Source organism: Bradysia coprophila, unplaced genomic scaffold (assembly GCF_014529535.1).
Source record: "Bradysia coprophila strain Holo2 unplaced genomic scaffold, BU_Bcop_v1 contig_151, whole genome shotgun sequence".
NCBI lineage: Eukaryota > Metazoa > Arthropoda > Insecta > Diptera > Sciaridae > Bradysia > Bradysia coprophila.
This window is the reverse complement of record NW_023503423.1, coordinates 1,624,965-1,640,983: the sequence shown is the minus strand read 5'-3', so window position 1 is coordinate 1,640,983 and position 16,019 is coordinate 1,624,965. Positions and strand designations below refer to the sequence as shown.

Below are 16,019 nucleotides of genomic sequence, written 5' to 3'. Positions count from 1 at the left end.
TACGTTCAAGACGTACAAAATCTACATTTTAGACGTACATTCTACGTACTAGACGTAGTGATGTACGCATAAAACGAAAAATGTACAGATAATACGTTAAATGTACTGATAACTCAACCATTGGTCTCATCGTCGAAATGTACGTTTTAGCCGTAGCATGATTTACGTTTAAGACGTAGGATGGTGTACATGTAAGACGTACAATAATATTATGTTTGGTGTTGATGTCAAAAGTTATATCTGAATTGTTTCACAAATTATTTAAAAGAACAATTCGATTTAAATATTCATTTCAATTAATTGTTGTATTGTCGTATTGCTCGTTTGGTTTCTAAGCTGTTGGATTGCTTTGAAACGACCAATGTTTTAAAAAAATTCGACGTAAAGATGTAACGCGATTTTAACGTTCATTTTAATATTACCGCGGAAAATCAATTTCTTGCCAATAGAACCATGAGAGTTCATCCAAGAAAAAGAGGTTCTTATAATGCGTAGGAAATGGAATTCTATTATTTAATTTTATCACGCGTATTTAATTTTGAACTCTGGCCTTTGATGAGACCATTATACTTTCACAAGTTTCTGATCGGATTCGGAGTTGCCATTGCCAATCAACAAGCCCAAATCCGACATCTAAAAAAAGTGATGATTGAATTCCGACTTGACAAATGGATGCGTTGCGGCTAAAAAATCGGATCTATTTTTGATTAAAACCTTCAATCTCTTGGAGCCTAAAAAAATATAATTACTGCAACAACATCCGACCTTAACAACTCTAACTTACTCGAAAATTTCAGAACAAGAATACATATTTGGATTCGGTCTCACCAGTCATTATATTGGCTTAAAAGTACTCAGATTTTCTAGCTCAATAGGTTTGTTCCAAATAACTGTAAACGCGAACTTTGACAACCCGAACCACGACGATTTCATCCATAGACGACATAACCTTGGCTTTTCGTTGAAATTTTAAGGCCCCGTATATATAGTGACAGCTCATTTTTCATGAGCAATTGTTTAGGTTCTGTTGTCTATGGATGAAATTTGACAATTCGTATGGCCTTGGAACAGATCTATAGCTACAATTGCATAATAAAATGTACAAATCTATCGAGAATCCTATGATCATGTGTTGTAGATGAACTGTACATTATATTTTTAAAGGAACATGTGGCGAAAATTTCATAAATTATCAATAATAATTATTTTTTAAAGTTTGAAAACTCGACTTCTTTTGGGAGCCTGAAGTTCAATGTTTAATCATCAGAAAATATTTGCCTGAATGTTGCTAAACTCAACTCAATTTAAGTTTGCAATTGGTTAGCATTCTACAATTTTAATTGTTCCACAGCGTTCCACATGTTGTCAACAAAAGAAGCGTAAAGAGTGTCGTTTCACTCACAAACGTGTGGAATTGAAGAAGCGTAAAGGCAAACGCTACTTCTATGTGGTGGAACACGCGTGGAACAAATAAAACGAAAGAAACAAACGAAACCCACCAAAATTGCATTCTTATGATGAGATCAGTTTACTGCGTCTAAACTACATCCTTTTTCTACTATGTTTAAAAGGAAATGACAAACAAAAGAACTCTTCAAAGTAAACTGTTCGTAACTCAACAACTAGTTAGCTCAGTGCGAAAGTCACTGACTCAAGATCGAGAGGTCCCCAGTTCAATTCACGCCAGTGACAATGTTTTTTTTTTTTTTCATTCGCGTTTGAGAAACCCAGCACTTTGTTTTATATAAAGTAATCGATCTCACATCTGTAAAGTGGGCAAAGGACGAAATATAGTAACATTATTTCTAGAAAAATTTAAAAAAAAGCGAAATTTCCAATATACGTTTTATTCGTACATTGTACTGATAACTCAACCATTGGTCTCATCGTCGATCCGTACGACTTTTTTTTTGCGTGTAGATTACAGCTATGTGAAGTATATAACTCGAAATGTACTACCACTCGGGCATGGGATTAGATCCAAATCTTTTAAAGATTAACAGTACGCGACCGAATCTTTTTTGGAATTTAGATTTAATTCCCTCAGGGATTACTTTCATTTAACTCCAAATAAGTAAATCCCGAGGGATTCAATTCAAATCATTTGGGCCCTACTTTAGGCATTTAAATATTTTACTGCGCTGAAAACAAAATCTAATTTGAATCAGATCGACATATTTATAGTGAGATAAGAGAAATACAATTCAGATCGGTCCCGCTTTCTATCTAGAAAAAGAAATCTAAAAAAATCGGAGAAAAAAATCGGAGAAAAAAATCAAAAAAAAATTCAGATTGTGTTATGAGAATCCGTTTTTATTTTGAGATCTGAAATGAGAAGTGGCGCGGCGTGTTTATGTGAATCTGTATTGAGAAATTGTTTTTTTGTTGCTGAAATGAGAAATATTTTTATTAAACAGAAATTACAATTTTTTTTTACCTGACGAGATTTGAACACGGGACCTCCTGCACTCTAGTCTACGCTATAATTCGTTCTTAATCCCAACTTAGCTAATTTTCAGCCGTAGGTACGAAGAAGTAAGATTAAAAATGGGAATAGAATGCATTTACGTAGAAATAGCATTTCTGAATTGCAAGATGGCAAGAAAGTCAGTTCAGACAACGCATTTTTTTAATGATTTTTTTTTAAATATTTTTCCGCATATTTTACAGAGTTTCAATAAATTTTTTCTGTTGTTCAATTCAAAGATTTTTTTTAAACAAATGATGATTCACATCACAAGGATGAAGAAGTTGTAAACCATCAACTAAGCAACTAAGACAATGGATTTCGTCTTAATTTTATTAGGAAGTGACTATTTAGCACGGATTTTTTCTTCTCAAAACTTCCTGCCCTGAAAATCTAAAAATGAGTTACCTCACTTTTAATTTTTTTTTCTTGGAGCATGTACGCACAGCGGAAAGGGTTGTATATGTCGTATGTACATGTATTATTCTAAAACTAACACGCTACAGTCAAAGGCAGTCAATTTTCAGCATAAATTTGCTTCAGCTGTTTTTCAGCTGATCCACACATACAATCAAAACTGGTTTTCCTTGTTCATTCGGTTGAAGCTGCTACACGCACGCGCATGATAGTGGTAAAACCGTAAAAATCCCTGAAGAATTCATATTTCTTCAATTCCTAGCTGGGATTACAAATGTCAGGTGTGCTTGAAATTGACATTCAGTTACAGTTGGAGGTTGGTTGTCCGCTGTTCTCAAAAACACTTATGTGGAATCTAGGTGGGAATAAACAAACGTTGAAATTTGAAACACGGGTTTCTTTATTTTCAGTTTTTAACAAATCTAGGGAAAAAGTCAATTTGGTATCTTCTTCTTCTTCTTTTTCAGCCTGTTTCTATCCACTGCTGGATGAATTTGGTGATACGAAGATGTTTATTATTTTATCAGTAAAATTTGAAAAACTATGCCTGTGGCGCTCATTTATTATTCTGTCATAAAAATTCCAATGTTCAAACATTTCTTTCAGTATTTGTTTTAAAATTAAGAGTGATATCGCCAAATCTTCAGGTGATTGAGAAACAAGCGGTCTCCGATTTTAATGAGTGATAGCTCGTTGGATTCGTCTTTCAATTCTAGGAAACACGTGTCTTTCACTTTTTCTTAAAAAAATTTGTTTTCTGTGAAAAGCGCTCAAAAGTGAAGACATGCCAGAGGGTACCGAATACAGTTTTTCGGCAATAACTCAAGAAAAAATTATTTTAAATGGTTGTAATGTTGTACGATTGTCGGCCTTGAAAAGACCTACAGGTAGAGTAGACGCACCGCTTGGTGCTAGTTGATCCACTAGAGTTATGACTAGAAATATAGTGAATGTTCGGAGAGTCCGCCTTTTCTGCCGCTTCAATGTACCACGGAGCTGAGTATGGGGTGTTGTATCTGGCCTCACCCACTATCGTTGCACATATAAATGAACCCAGTACTTTTTTCGGTACCCTCTGACATGTCTTCACTTTTGAGCGCTTTTCAAAGAAAACAATTTTTTTTAAAGAAAAAGTGAAATACACGTGTTTCCTAGAATTGAAAGACGAATCCAACGAGCTATCACCCATTTAAATCGGAGACCGCTTGTTTCCAAAGTTAAAAAAATCACCTGAAGATTTGTCGATATCACTCTTAAGGGTACACCAAATATATGAATGTGATTGTAAATTTTAAAAATACTAACTGTCGTGAATCCGACCTAACTAGGTGTAGGCTCTGGTCACTAACACTGTTTGTAATTCTATTAATAAACTAGTTAATGTTGAAACCTTTCGCCAGGATTCTTGAGAGGATGAAAGTTAGGCGATGATAGGCATTCCACACAGAAAAAGGTACAACAATCGGAGAAAAGAAAGTTTTAAAAATCGGTGCTTTAGGTCATGAGCCCTTGGAGTGGTCATAAGTGGTGCTACTCGGCCGTAGAATCATATGTGACTTTCCCAATCCCAATTCCCACTCCTTAAAAATAAATTAAATTTAAATTAAAAATAACTTATAGGTACATTTTCCTAAGTTGATTTGCTATTTTCTGTCTTTTTGAATCACTTTCATTCGACGAGGTGCTGGTTTCGGACAGCATTGGATTGCTTTGCGGTGTGCGAGCGTCTAAATATTCCCATTTTTCCGAATCTTTGAAATTTTCGAATTGTTGTAGCTCAATTGGAGTTGAGCTGGATGAACTCTGTGAGAAGCGGCGCTGCGCAACAGGAGAAATTCGATTTTTTAGTGGTTCGAAAACAAATTCTTCTTCATTGTCAGCCTCAGATGATGCGTCAGCCTCATGTGTTGTAATCTGAAAATATAGTTTCTTAATAGTACAATTTTACAATGACTTCGTACAGGCGAAGAACAATGAAAACGGAAATGTTTTCTGATTTGGGAGTTGTAGTGGTTTGAAAATGATTCCACACAAAAATTTGTATAACAAATAAAAATCTAGATTTTGTATTTTAGTATTTCGTTGTGCATGCCAACAAAAAGTCACAAAATAAAAATCTAGATTTTCATTTGTTGAACAAATTTTGTGTGGAATCATTTACAAACCACAATAACTCCTAAATCAGGAAACATTACGGTTTTCATTATTCTTCGCCTGTATGTAGGAGAAACAATTGGAAGAATTAACATAGCAGGATTCACAGCTAATCTATACATTGCACTTGAATTTCTAGTACAGAGAATAATTTGTTTAAACTACCAGATTTTCAACTGCTGTTGTGTACAAGCAATAAGACTGTTGTTACAACTACTGCACAATTATTTTTTTCTCAACTCTACAACAGTTACAAAACAATAAAACAATGGCACAGTAACTGGAATGTTATCAGACATTAACAGTCGATCAACCGATCTTTTCATATTTTTAGTTGTACACTCACAAAGTACATACGGTTGGGACATCTTAAATACAATCAAAATTTGTTATTACTATAGTGTACAGTGGTGTATTTCTCGCCTAACGGAGGTAAAAAGGCTTGCCTTGAAGACAAAAATTGATCTCCGAATGCACCCTACACCATCTGACCACTATGACCGACAAATACGTTATAGGTTTAAAATTTGTACATACCGTCCAATTAAACGTTCTAAAACAGAAGTTTTTCCACTAATACACGCACCGATAAATGCGATGCGTGGCAACATTATCGACTCATTTATAGTCGCTAGAGACTCTTGTAATTTATTTATAACCGGGGAAAAATTTGCAAATGACGACATTTTCTTCAAATTTAATTGAGTTTTTCAATAAATTTGAACACTTTCACTAACTGTTTTCACATTTGAAGACAAATTTTGCGTGTCAATCATGTCAATAAAATACAAATTATTGGTGTCGGCCGATAGAGTCCGCTTTTCAGTCGCTTCTAGTACAAAACGTAAAGAATGAAGTCACCTCGCTGCTATTTTTAGACCCGTACGAAGTACGAGGGTCTCATCTGACTTTCTGTGGCCTCTTAACTTGAGTAAAACAATTCCAGAGATATTGTTAGAAATTTTGGTGGGCTGGTCAAGGTTTTTTGCATATATCTGCGGCAGTATGACACCAAAAGCAGTGCTAGGCACATAGAATAAAAGTTACTAACCATACCTATCAAGGTCACGATCGGATTACGGGATCGGAATTTAGGGTTCACGTACTGAGCGTCGGCCTGGCTACTCGGACGTACAGTGAAGGTAGAGTTTTTTTGGCTATATCTCGAGTAAATTTCATTCGATTTTCATGATTTTTTTTTTATTTGAAAGGTAATGACCACTAGAACAATATAGTTGTTTTTTCAAGTTGCCTAACAAAATGGCTGCCAGCCGCCATATAGGATTTTAGTTATTTAACTTGGTAAAAATGCTGTGACGAGGGAAGTGATTGGTTATGTCTTTAATGTGTTTTGGGCATCTCTTTTATGGACATCTATATATAACTATTTTCAGCTATATTGAGCTATATGTAGGTGTATCGACTTATATTGACCTATATTTTGCTGTAAAATATCAATTTATAGTTATATATAGCTAAATATAGCGGTATATGGCTGTTTATATAGGAATTTATGAAATTTGACTTCGGACGGGGCTGTGAATATTGCTTTAAAAAATGTTAATGGGAGATAGAGCAAAGATAAATTTCAGTGTACAAATGTAAAGGTTTGTTTTGCAGTGTCGCTTGAAAATATATCACTTTTATGAACAACTAACTATTACATACGGTACTCGTACGAGTCCCCTTTATGTTTTATAACGTATTCTCAACTTTTGTTTATTTGATTTTCGATTCGATTCTTTGCAAGTAGAAAACTACCGAACAACATAAATGAGTAAAACAGACTCCTCGAAATCGATATGCGCACAAAGCTGTGAAGAAAAATAAAATTCCTGTTTTACGATGAAGCGCTTCAATGGTGAATTATTCGGTTTGCGCTTTTATGGGTGACTGGAAACAACCAAAAAATTTACCAAAAACATAGCTAACGCCGACCCGTACGAAACACCTATTCGTGAAAAACTCTTCATTTCTTTTACTTCATTCTCTACTGAAAAGCCATTCGCCCTTTAAAATCACTTACATTATCTTTCTTTGCCTTGTTAGCATATACAAATAAATTGCCGGAGGCAATATAGACAGCCCCGTACGAAGTCAACTTTCATAAATTCCTATTTAAACAGCTATATACCGCTATATTTACCTATATTTTCCTATAAATAAATATTTCACAGATGAATATGCTATTTTATAGCTCTATATGCCAGTATATAGCTCAATACATAAATATATTACGGGATGGCTCAGTGGTTACGTACTAGCCTTCCACCAAAATGATCCGGGTTCGATTCCCGTGACAGACAAATTCCGCATGGAATTTTTCTAGCGATTATATCGCATTGGTAACGTCCTAAGTTCACTCAAGCTTCATAATTTGGGTAGTTGCGGTGTGTTTGGTGGCTGCAACGATGTACACACTGAATGAATCGTATGACGTAACCCAAATACGATGAATTTGTGTACATATGTCTAGCCTACATTAAGGCGAGATATCAATTTCGCACCTAACTTTCCTCAGAGAGTAATTACATACTTCGAGGCGTGGTTCGGAAGTCACGTAAAGCCGGTGGTCCAGACTGAACTTGTAATTGGCTGTAAAAGGCTGTTAGAACGGTCTCAAAACCAACAAATAAATAAATAAATAAATAAATATAGGTGAATATAGATATATATAGATGTCCATATATGGAATGCCTGACACACCCACACACATAACAAATTATGTCCATGTTAACAGAAACACTCTAAGTACCATTTTTCCCAATATATATCACTTTTATTAAAATCCAATATGGCCACCGGCAGCCATATTGTTAGGAGACCGGAAATTTTACCGACGCTTTACATTCGTTAATACCTTTCAAACAAAAAAAAAATTCATGAAATTCGGTCAAAATTTACTCGAGATATTGACAAAATACTCCACGTTCACTGTACGGCCGAGTAGCCAGATAAGAGCTCACTCCAAGAGACCTAGCTCACGCTCCGGAGAACATAATTTCAAAAACTTTTTTTCCCTGATTGGTACGGTCAATACCTATCTAATAAAGCTAAAACAGACGAAATATGTTGAAATGTGGCCGACCTACAAGCAAAAACTGATTGCCGCCCTGTGCCTGTTTCACACCAAGGGGTCTAACTCACGAGTCGGTCATCCGATTTCCATAAACTTTTTTTTTGTCGATCGGTATTGTAAAAACCTTTTATTTGACGTATCAGTTACAAGTGTAACGTTTGAATGTCCGGAGATATCTTCGAAAAACCGTAAAGCACTTATTGGGCCACAGCTCGGGAAGGGTTGATCCAAAATCACTCATCTTCGAACTTAGCCTGTCTTTTGACATTACCAAACGGGAAAAAAAAGAATTTTCAAAATCGAATGCGTTTTACTCAAGTTATCGTGCAGACGGACAGACGGACAGACGGACATTTTTTTTCACTGATTTGGCATCTCTAGACAACCATAATAGGTTTCCCCTTACTCAGGGAGTCCAATTCGACGTGTTACGGATGTATGCGTAAACGCATAAGACCCCAGTACTTCGTACGGGTCTAAAAATCTGCGTCGCAAAGTGGCAGATTATCAGGAACAGACCAGCAAGAAAATTTATCTGCCACATGTGACTGTTTCCAGTCAATTTTTTTTTGATAAAAATTATTTGGTAGATTATGAGAAATACTAAGCCAGCTTGTTTGAACTAATTGGGTGTAAAATTTAATTTTTGCGTAACGAAGCTGAAAGCGTCAACTCTAGCGATATCATTCATTTTAGAAACTGTACCTGAAAGACTGCGTCACACTTTTCTCGAAGATATTTTTGTTGGGATATCAGTCGTTTTAGAAGTGTAGTCAACACTGCTTTTTAGAACAGTTCTAATTAAAAAATGTCTAAATTCGAAAATTTGACGAAAATCGAAAGTTTGACGAAAATCGAAAATTTGACGAAATTCTAAAATTTGACGAAATTCGAAAATTTGACGAAAATCAGCTATCCGAAAGTGGCCAAATATTTGCAGCTGCCCAACATACCCTGAAATTGACCAAATTTTTCCAGCTGCCCAACATACACCGAAAGTGACCAAATTGTTCCACCTGCCCAACATACCCTGAAAGTGACCAAATATTTCCAGCTGCCCAACATACCCTGAAAGTATTGGTTGCGATATTGGACATTTTGACGAAAGTAGAAATCTCGCCTATACATAGTTGCCGCGTCTCAAAAAATTTTCTTCGTTCTTTTTTTGGAAGTTAGACTGCGTCAAGTGGGGAAATGCAGAAATATGAACCATTGGAACGGTGGAAAGAATTTCCGTTGTTAACGACAAAACGGATTATTAGAGCTGACGGATTAGGAAAAGAAAACTCATTTTCGGTAATGTTCATTTTGTTTTTATTACAAGCTTTCGCATAAATATATATTTAATTGGATTGGATATACATTTTGATACGCCGAGAGTAATGGTTTTTTTCATCTTCTTCTTCTTTATTTTGTTTTAAATTTCCCTACAATTTATTTCTGTAATACATAAGGTAAATTTCTTTTAGTAAAAGATAAATAATTTTCTTTTTAAGATTATAATAATAATAATTTTTATGCAATTAATTCAATTGTGAAACTTTCTTTAGATTTTTATTGTTTTGTTAATAAGTTTTTTTAAACGATTTTTTCCTCTTTGTTTTATTTAGTTTATTTTTAGGTTGCATATTGCGAAGAAAATTCTTTTCATTTCATTTTTTTATAGCGTCCTAACTCTCATCTCTTCCTATACACTTTCATTTATAAGGCCCGATGCCATTCGCTGCCGTTGGTTAACCGTCTTCCTCATACACAATTCCCCAACACTAGAAAATATTGCTTCAAACACTACTCATAGGGTTACGTTGAAGGGAAAATAAAATTGTTTATCATCCCTTGGGGCGAAAATAGCTACTTTCGCCCCGCTAAAGAATATAAATCAAGTAAACTCGGTGAAAGTGTTCTTTTGGCGATATTTTTGTGTTTTGACATAAAATACAAAATTTACGCATTGTCGAATAAGACAAAATCAAGATGGCCTGAGGTCGAACATGTATGGCTACAATTTTGTCGATACAGGAAAAATCATGTAGATCGACAAGAATTATTGTAACAATCTGTGATAATTGAAGACTGTTGTTCGGATCAAAAGTCAGTCTTTTCCATCTGTCAAAGTGACGTTTTAAATGTCAAATGAAAATGGATATGCGAATTAGTCACAAAATCGTTTATTTTTCTTTAATTCTATTAAAAATTAACGATCTTGTCGCTACTTCGGATATTTTTGTTTTGACATTTAAAACGTCACCGTTGACAGATGGATAAGAGTGACTGTTGATGCAAACAGTGTTCGAAAAACAAACTGATATCAAAAACATGAATAAATATCAAATGTTCCGACAATGGCGACTGATCAGTGATTCATGTATCAATAGACTAGTCATATCACTTCTAGTTGCAACTTCTTCGTTGCACGAAGCACCCAACAACCCAACTTTCTAGTGTGGGTGAATTGTGAAAGGTGGATTGGTTGACCTGCTCGGATTAACAGTCCCTTCGTTCCATCGATTCAATAATAATAGAATTTAACTTGTTATACTCAATTTTTACAATTTTTTTTATTATTAATTTTCAACTTTTCAACGCTTCCTTCTTTCCGTCACAGTTTTGGTTTTGTTAGCAACTTTTTTTCGTTTCATTTCTTCTTAAATTGTGATTGACGTTACATACACAAAACTGAGGTAATACAAAGGCTATATACAGATGGCCGGTTCTCTACTATAAGCTCGGCAAGGACATAAAAAAAGATACCACGCAACAATAAACGCACAATCTGAAGTCTTATCGAAAAAGAAATGCATTTTCAGTTTAACGGAAAAAAAAAAGTTTAAATTTGTGAATGATCTATAAGACTCAGTCATTGAAGCTCAATTTTCCATTCTTCGTCTTAGCAATCCAGCACCACACTTTTGGTGACGTCATTTTTCTTCTGTTGATTTCTACTCTCGCACAAACAAAAATGCAAAATTCATTTCATTTGACAGTTATTTCCGAATTCAAATCACCAGTAACGAAGGATACGAGGCAGTGCCAGATTAGAAAGGGCAGACATAAATAACGTAGCGGTAGGAAACACTTTACGGACAGATATGTGGAACTCTTAGAGCATCGCTTCATAATGGAGCTAGGAAAAAGACGCGCAACAGAAGGTTTGAAATAAGTTCTCGAAAAATGTTTCCTTCACTTTCGGAACATTTTCTCGATGCGAATCGGAGTCTGCGATTGGTTTCCGTACACCACGCAATATTGAAGATGTTCAGGCAAAAGATTTGATTTGATTTGTTCAGAAACCTCGCTAACAACCTTTTAAGGCCAATAGCAAGAGCAGTCTGGACCGCCGGCTTAACATGACTTCCGAATCAAGCCTCAAAGTCCGTAAACACTCTCCGAATGAAATTTAGGCGCTAATTAATATCTTGCCTAAATGTAGGCTGTACATATGTGCACAATGTATTTGGGTTTCGTCATACGATTGATTCAGTCTGTACATCGCTGCAGTCACTAAAAAGCGATAAAATCGCTAGAAAAGGTCCACGTAGAATTTTCTGACACTGGAATCGAACTCCGATCATTTTGGTGGAAGGCTAGTATACGTGACCACTGAGCCATCCAGTCAAACACTAGCGAATCATCTACCAATTCTGCAACATTGCAATTATTTATGAGGACCGTCACAGGTAGCAACTCTGGAGTTGAAATTTATTTGAAACGAAGTTATCAGAGGAAAATCAAGATTCGGAAATGTTTTTTCTCCTAACATCCGTTTAGCATATCTGCAGGCGTTTTTAGCTACCATCACATGTCCTAACGTCATTGTCCGTCAAAGAAATATCGAAATGAATTTTCTCAATCACAATTTTATTAAAATCCGATTTTTTTCTTATCTGGCAGAAATACTAAGTATTCCCTGTGCACACTTCATTTGTTATTCGTTTTATGTTGTGGGTGCGATTTTACGATTCAATTTCATTGAATTTTTTGATTTTTCTAAATCTTAAATTTCTTTAACACTAAACTTAACGAGAAATTAGAATTTTTGTTTAAATTAGAAAATAAGTTACAACACTTCGACAACATGGGCCGGGAGCCAATGTGCATGTCAGAGCCACTCATACAGACACATTTATGTATGAAATTACGTAACAAAAGTCGATCAACAAGTTCTTCCATTCACTGAGCCCACAACGTTCCACGCGTAGGATATAAACGTAGTTCATGCAAAACATGCGTCAATGATGCATGTTAATGTACTCTTCCGACGTATGTATGTTACATCAGGCTCCTAGTCGCGAATCAAAAACGAAACTGATCGAACAGTTTTCGTCGTAGGTATTGTGACGTGTACATCAGCTCTCAGTCTAACATTTTCTCTTCGTTTTTTTTTCTCTCTCTCTCAACTCGGTAAAGTTTTACGACAAAAATTTGAATTGTTTTTTTTCTCATGTGCGGAATTCATTCTTTTGAATTTTATTACAATAAAATGATGGACCTAAATATTAAGTTATGCGTTTTAATTACAAAAACATATATAAATGATAGGAGACGAATCCGGTGTGTTGATGATGAACATTTATATAAATCAAATTACAAAAAGAAAAAATTAGCAAAAAGAGAACGAAAAAATTCGATTAAAAAAATAAAGGAAACGAAGAAAAAGAAAATTCAACACACTGCATTCGATCCAGATTCGTGATCGGAAATATATCGTCAACTTTCGTTCTTCTCATTCACATTTCGAAATGGGATGAATGACTAAATTTTGTGATTTTCTTCTTCTTCTTCTTCATCGAAATTGTTATGACAAAATGATATTCCCTTCGGATGAGTTTTGTTTTCTTCTTCTTAAATTTACAGAAAATTCATTTTTTTTTTTGAAATTACTTTCTTGTAGCTTACTAAATTCTAACTAATCCACAAACATGATTATACCATAAACATAACAAAATTTCAAGTAACCTGGGATTCGGATACCAATCGGTTTTCTTTTATCTGTTTAAATTGTTTACAAAAAAAGAAACATTTTTGATCTTACTGCACACACTTTACATGTAAAAATTCTCACAACAGCGAAAGATCTGTAAGGAAACAAGAAAGAATGGAGTTGCATTAGATGTGTTGAGGTTAGCAGGGGATGTGCGGGAAAGCAGAAAAATACGAAAATATGCATTTTTTCTAGCTTTCTTGCCATTACAGCTATTGTTGCATGTACAAACCCGATTTTCACTAAAAATTAAATATTTTGTTTCGTCTAGTCAATACCTTTCATTTTTGAGCCCTTTTTCGAGCGAAAAGATGCAGTGATGCAGTTTTACATCACTTTCCGTTGAGTCGAGACAACGCTTTTATGCCAGAAAGTTAAGTGGGAAAGCAACACAGATAGTTAGAGAAAACCAGCGATCAACCTTGCAAAATTCTATTTCAGCAATGTGTACATTGAAATCGGTGTACCTTAGTGGTCTGAATCTACCACCAAAAGTCCCAAAAAATCCCATTTCAATTTTCCGAGAAAATCGATAAAATGTGAAAAAATTGAGGTTAGGTGCAAGCATTTTTTCGTTGTTCCACCAAAACCTGAGTTTCGAAAATTTTTCGTGAAAATTTATTTTTACCTCATTCTGCATACCCCAAAGCAGGCATGAGCGCCGACGGAGAAACCTTGGCGGCGGCTAGCCGAAAAAAAATTATTGCCTCAAAACTAGAACTAAATGGAAAATCATGCTCCGGTACACTCATTTAACTCATTAAGAAAATGGTTTTCGAGAAGAAATCGAAAGCTCACGAAAATCAAGTAAAAATTGAAAAGAAAAAAAATCGAGAAAATTCGCAAAGATCGATAAAGTTTGTGAATTAACTGATTGGCGCCTTCGGCTCGTTCCGCAAAGGTCATACTTGCCAAAACAACAAACTTAGAAGCGAGGACGTAATATACCATTCTGGAAAATTCATGAAAATTCAAGAAAATTTTCAAAATTTTCATAATTTTGAAAAAAAAAATTCAAAAAGTACTTGAGCTGCTTAGGATCAACAGGAATCTCGGTTTTCAAAATTATTTCACCCATTCACCTTTCGAAATCTTTATTTCATTTTCCAGCCGTTTCAAGCCGGCTTGAGCCATGTTCGGCTCGGCTCGGCTGCGGCGCGGCTTGCTCAAAAATGGCCGGCGGCGGCTTCATCGGCGGCTTATTTTCGGCGGCGCTCATGCCTGCCCCAAAGTAACCAAAACAATTTGCAAAGTCAAAATTTCATGAAAAAATCGACCTCCGCGAAAAAAAAAATTGACTTTAAACCAGTGCCTATTTTCGATAATTTCAATTCTCAAAATTATCGAAAAATTATCTAAATTATCGAAAAATTAGCGAAATTCTCTTTACTTTTGGATAAATTTGATAATTTTTCGATAATTTTGAGAATTTTTTGATAATTTCAAGAATTTAAATTATCGAAAATAGGCCCTGCTTTAAACCGTCCTATCGAAAGTCCGTATGACCAAACATTTGCGGAAAGTGGCTTAAAAACATCTTTGGACTATCCTGAACATTTTATAAGCAGAATGTGATAACTTTCCATCGCAAACAAAAAAGTTTGTTGCATGTCGAAAATTCCATTACACTCTAAAAAAATCGCTGCTCTGCATAAATTGACGTTCGAAATATTCGATGAGTTTGTTAGACAAACTTGTATGAAATCATTGAAAATTGGATGCAAACGATTTTTCATGAGTTTATGACCAATGATCAATGGTTAAAAGCTATTTTTGTCCAAAATAGCTTGGAAAACCACAAAGTTTAACAACTTTCTAATATTTTTGCAACAAAATATAATGAAAACCTATTCTCCTGAAAATTGTAAGTAATTTATGATGCAGCAAATGACAGGTGCTGAAAGTGTTAATCAAGAAAAAAAAAAGTCGATGAACATCGGTTCTCCGTATCATGATAGCTAGAGTCGTCAGAGTAAGTATCAATACTGCTATTCGGCCGTAGAATAAAGGGCGCGGTATTTTTTCATGTATACTGGGTGAATTTTCAGCAATTTTTATCACTTTTTCGTGTCTTATTGAACTGAGCTGCATTCGGCATACTTGAGGAAGTGACATGATTGTTCCCAGATTTTGGTATTAGGGATTGGCACTTCTAGCACCTCTAGAACTTAACTTTCATCGGGTTTTTTGATGGAAATGAGTTGACTTTGAAATTTTTTTTTCACATTTTATCGATTTTCTCGGAAAATTGAAATGGGATTTTTTGGGACTTTTGGTGGTAGATTCAGACCACTAAGGTACACCGATTTCAATGTACACATTGCTGAAATAGAATTTTGCAAGGTTTGTCATACTAAAAATCTAGTTTTATTTAAGTAAGAGGTAAACAACGTAAAACTCATTTTTTTAAGTTAGGCCTCAAAACAGTCAGTGTTTATGTCTGTTCCGACAGGACATAGGCAAATACGCCAACTGTTTTGAGACAAAAAAAAATGAATTTCACGTTGTTTACCTCTGTATTGCTTTCCCACCTAACTTTCTAGGGTGAAAGCGTTGTCGCGACTCTACGGGAAGTGATTTAAAACAGCAACAGAAGTTTTGAGTCAGACTTTCGGAACAGTGTTTTTGTTTTGATTTATTTTTTACCTGAAGTAGTTCCTTAGAAATACTATTTAGCATACTGGAGATACGCTGCATTAATTTGAATTGGAGACGAAACAAAATGTTTAATTTTTAAGAAAATCTGGTTTGTACATAAAACAGTAGCTACTGGCGAGGAAGCAAGAAAAACCGCACATTTTTCTAATTTTTCTGTTTTCCCGCAGCTCCCACTGGATTCTACATCGATTTAAAAATTTAAAGTACTCCACAACCGCCCGAGTCCCCTGATCGTCTTTCCTTTTACTTTTTAAATTTTACGA

At 35.1% G+C, this 16,019-nt stretch overlaps 1 protein-coding gene and 1 long non-coding RNA gene across 18 annotated transcripts in view; both read right to left on the bottom strand.

The window, feature by feature from the left end:
- Positions 1-16,019, bottom strand: part of LOC119074357 — a 226,636-nt gene that overhangs the window by 39,854 nt on the left and 170,763 nt on the right. The gene's annotated exons all lie outside the window — the stretch shown is intronic.
- Positions 10,707-16,019, bottom strand: part of LOC119074320 (ensconsin) — a 29,655-nt gene continuing 24,342 nt past the window's right edge. For all 17 annotated transcript variants that reach the window (XM_037180392.1, XM_037180380.1, XM_037180379.1 and 14 more), the window contains one exon: positions 10,707-13,192. In XM_037180392.1, the coding sequence (XP_037036287.1) occupies positions 13,176-13,192 (17 nt within the window). In that variant the 3' untranslated portion in view covers positions 10,707-13,175. The remainder of the gene's footprint in view (positions 13,193-16,019) is intronic.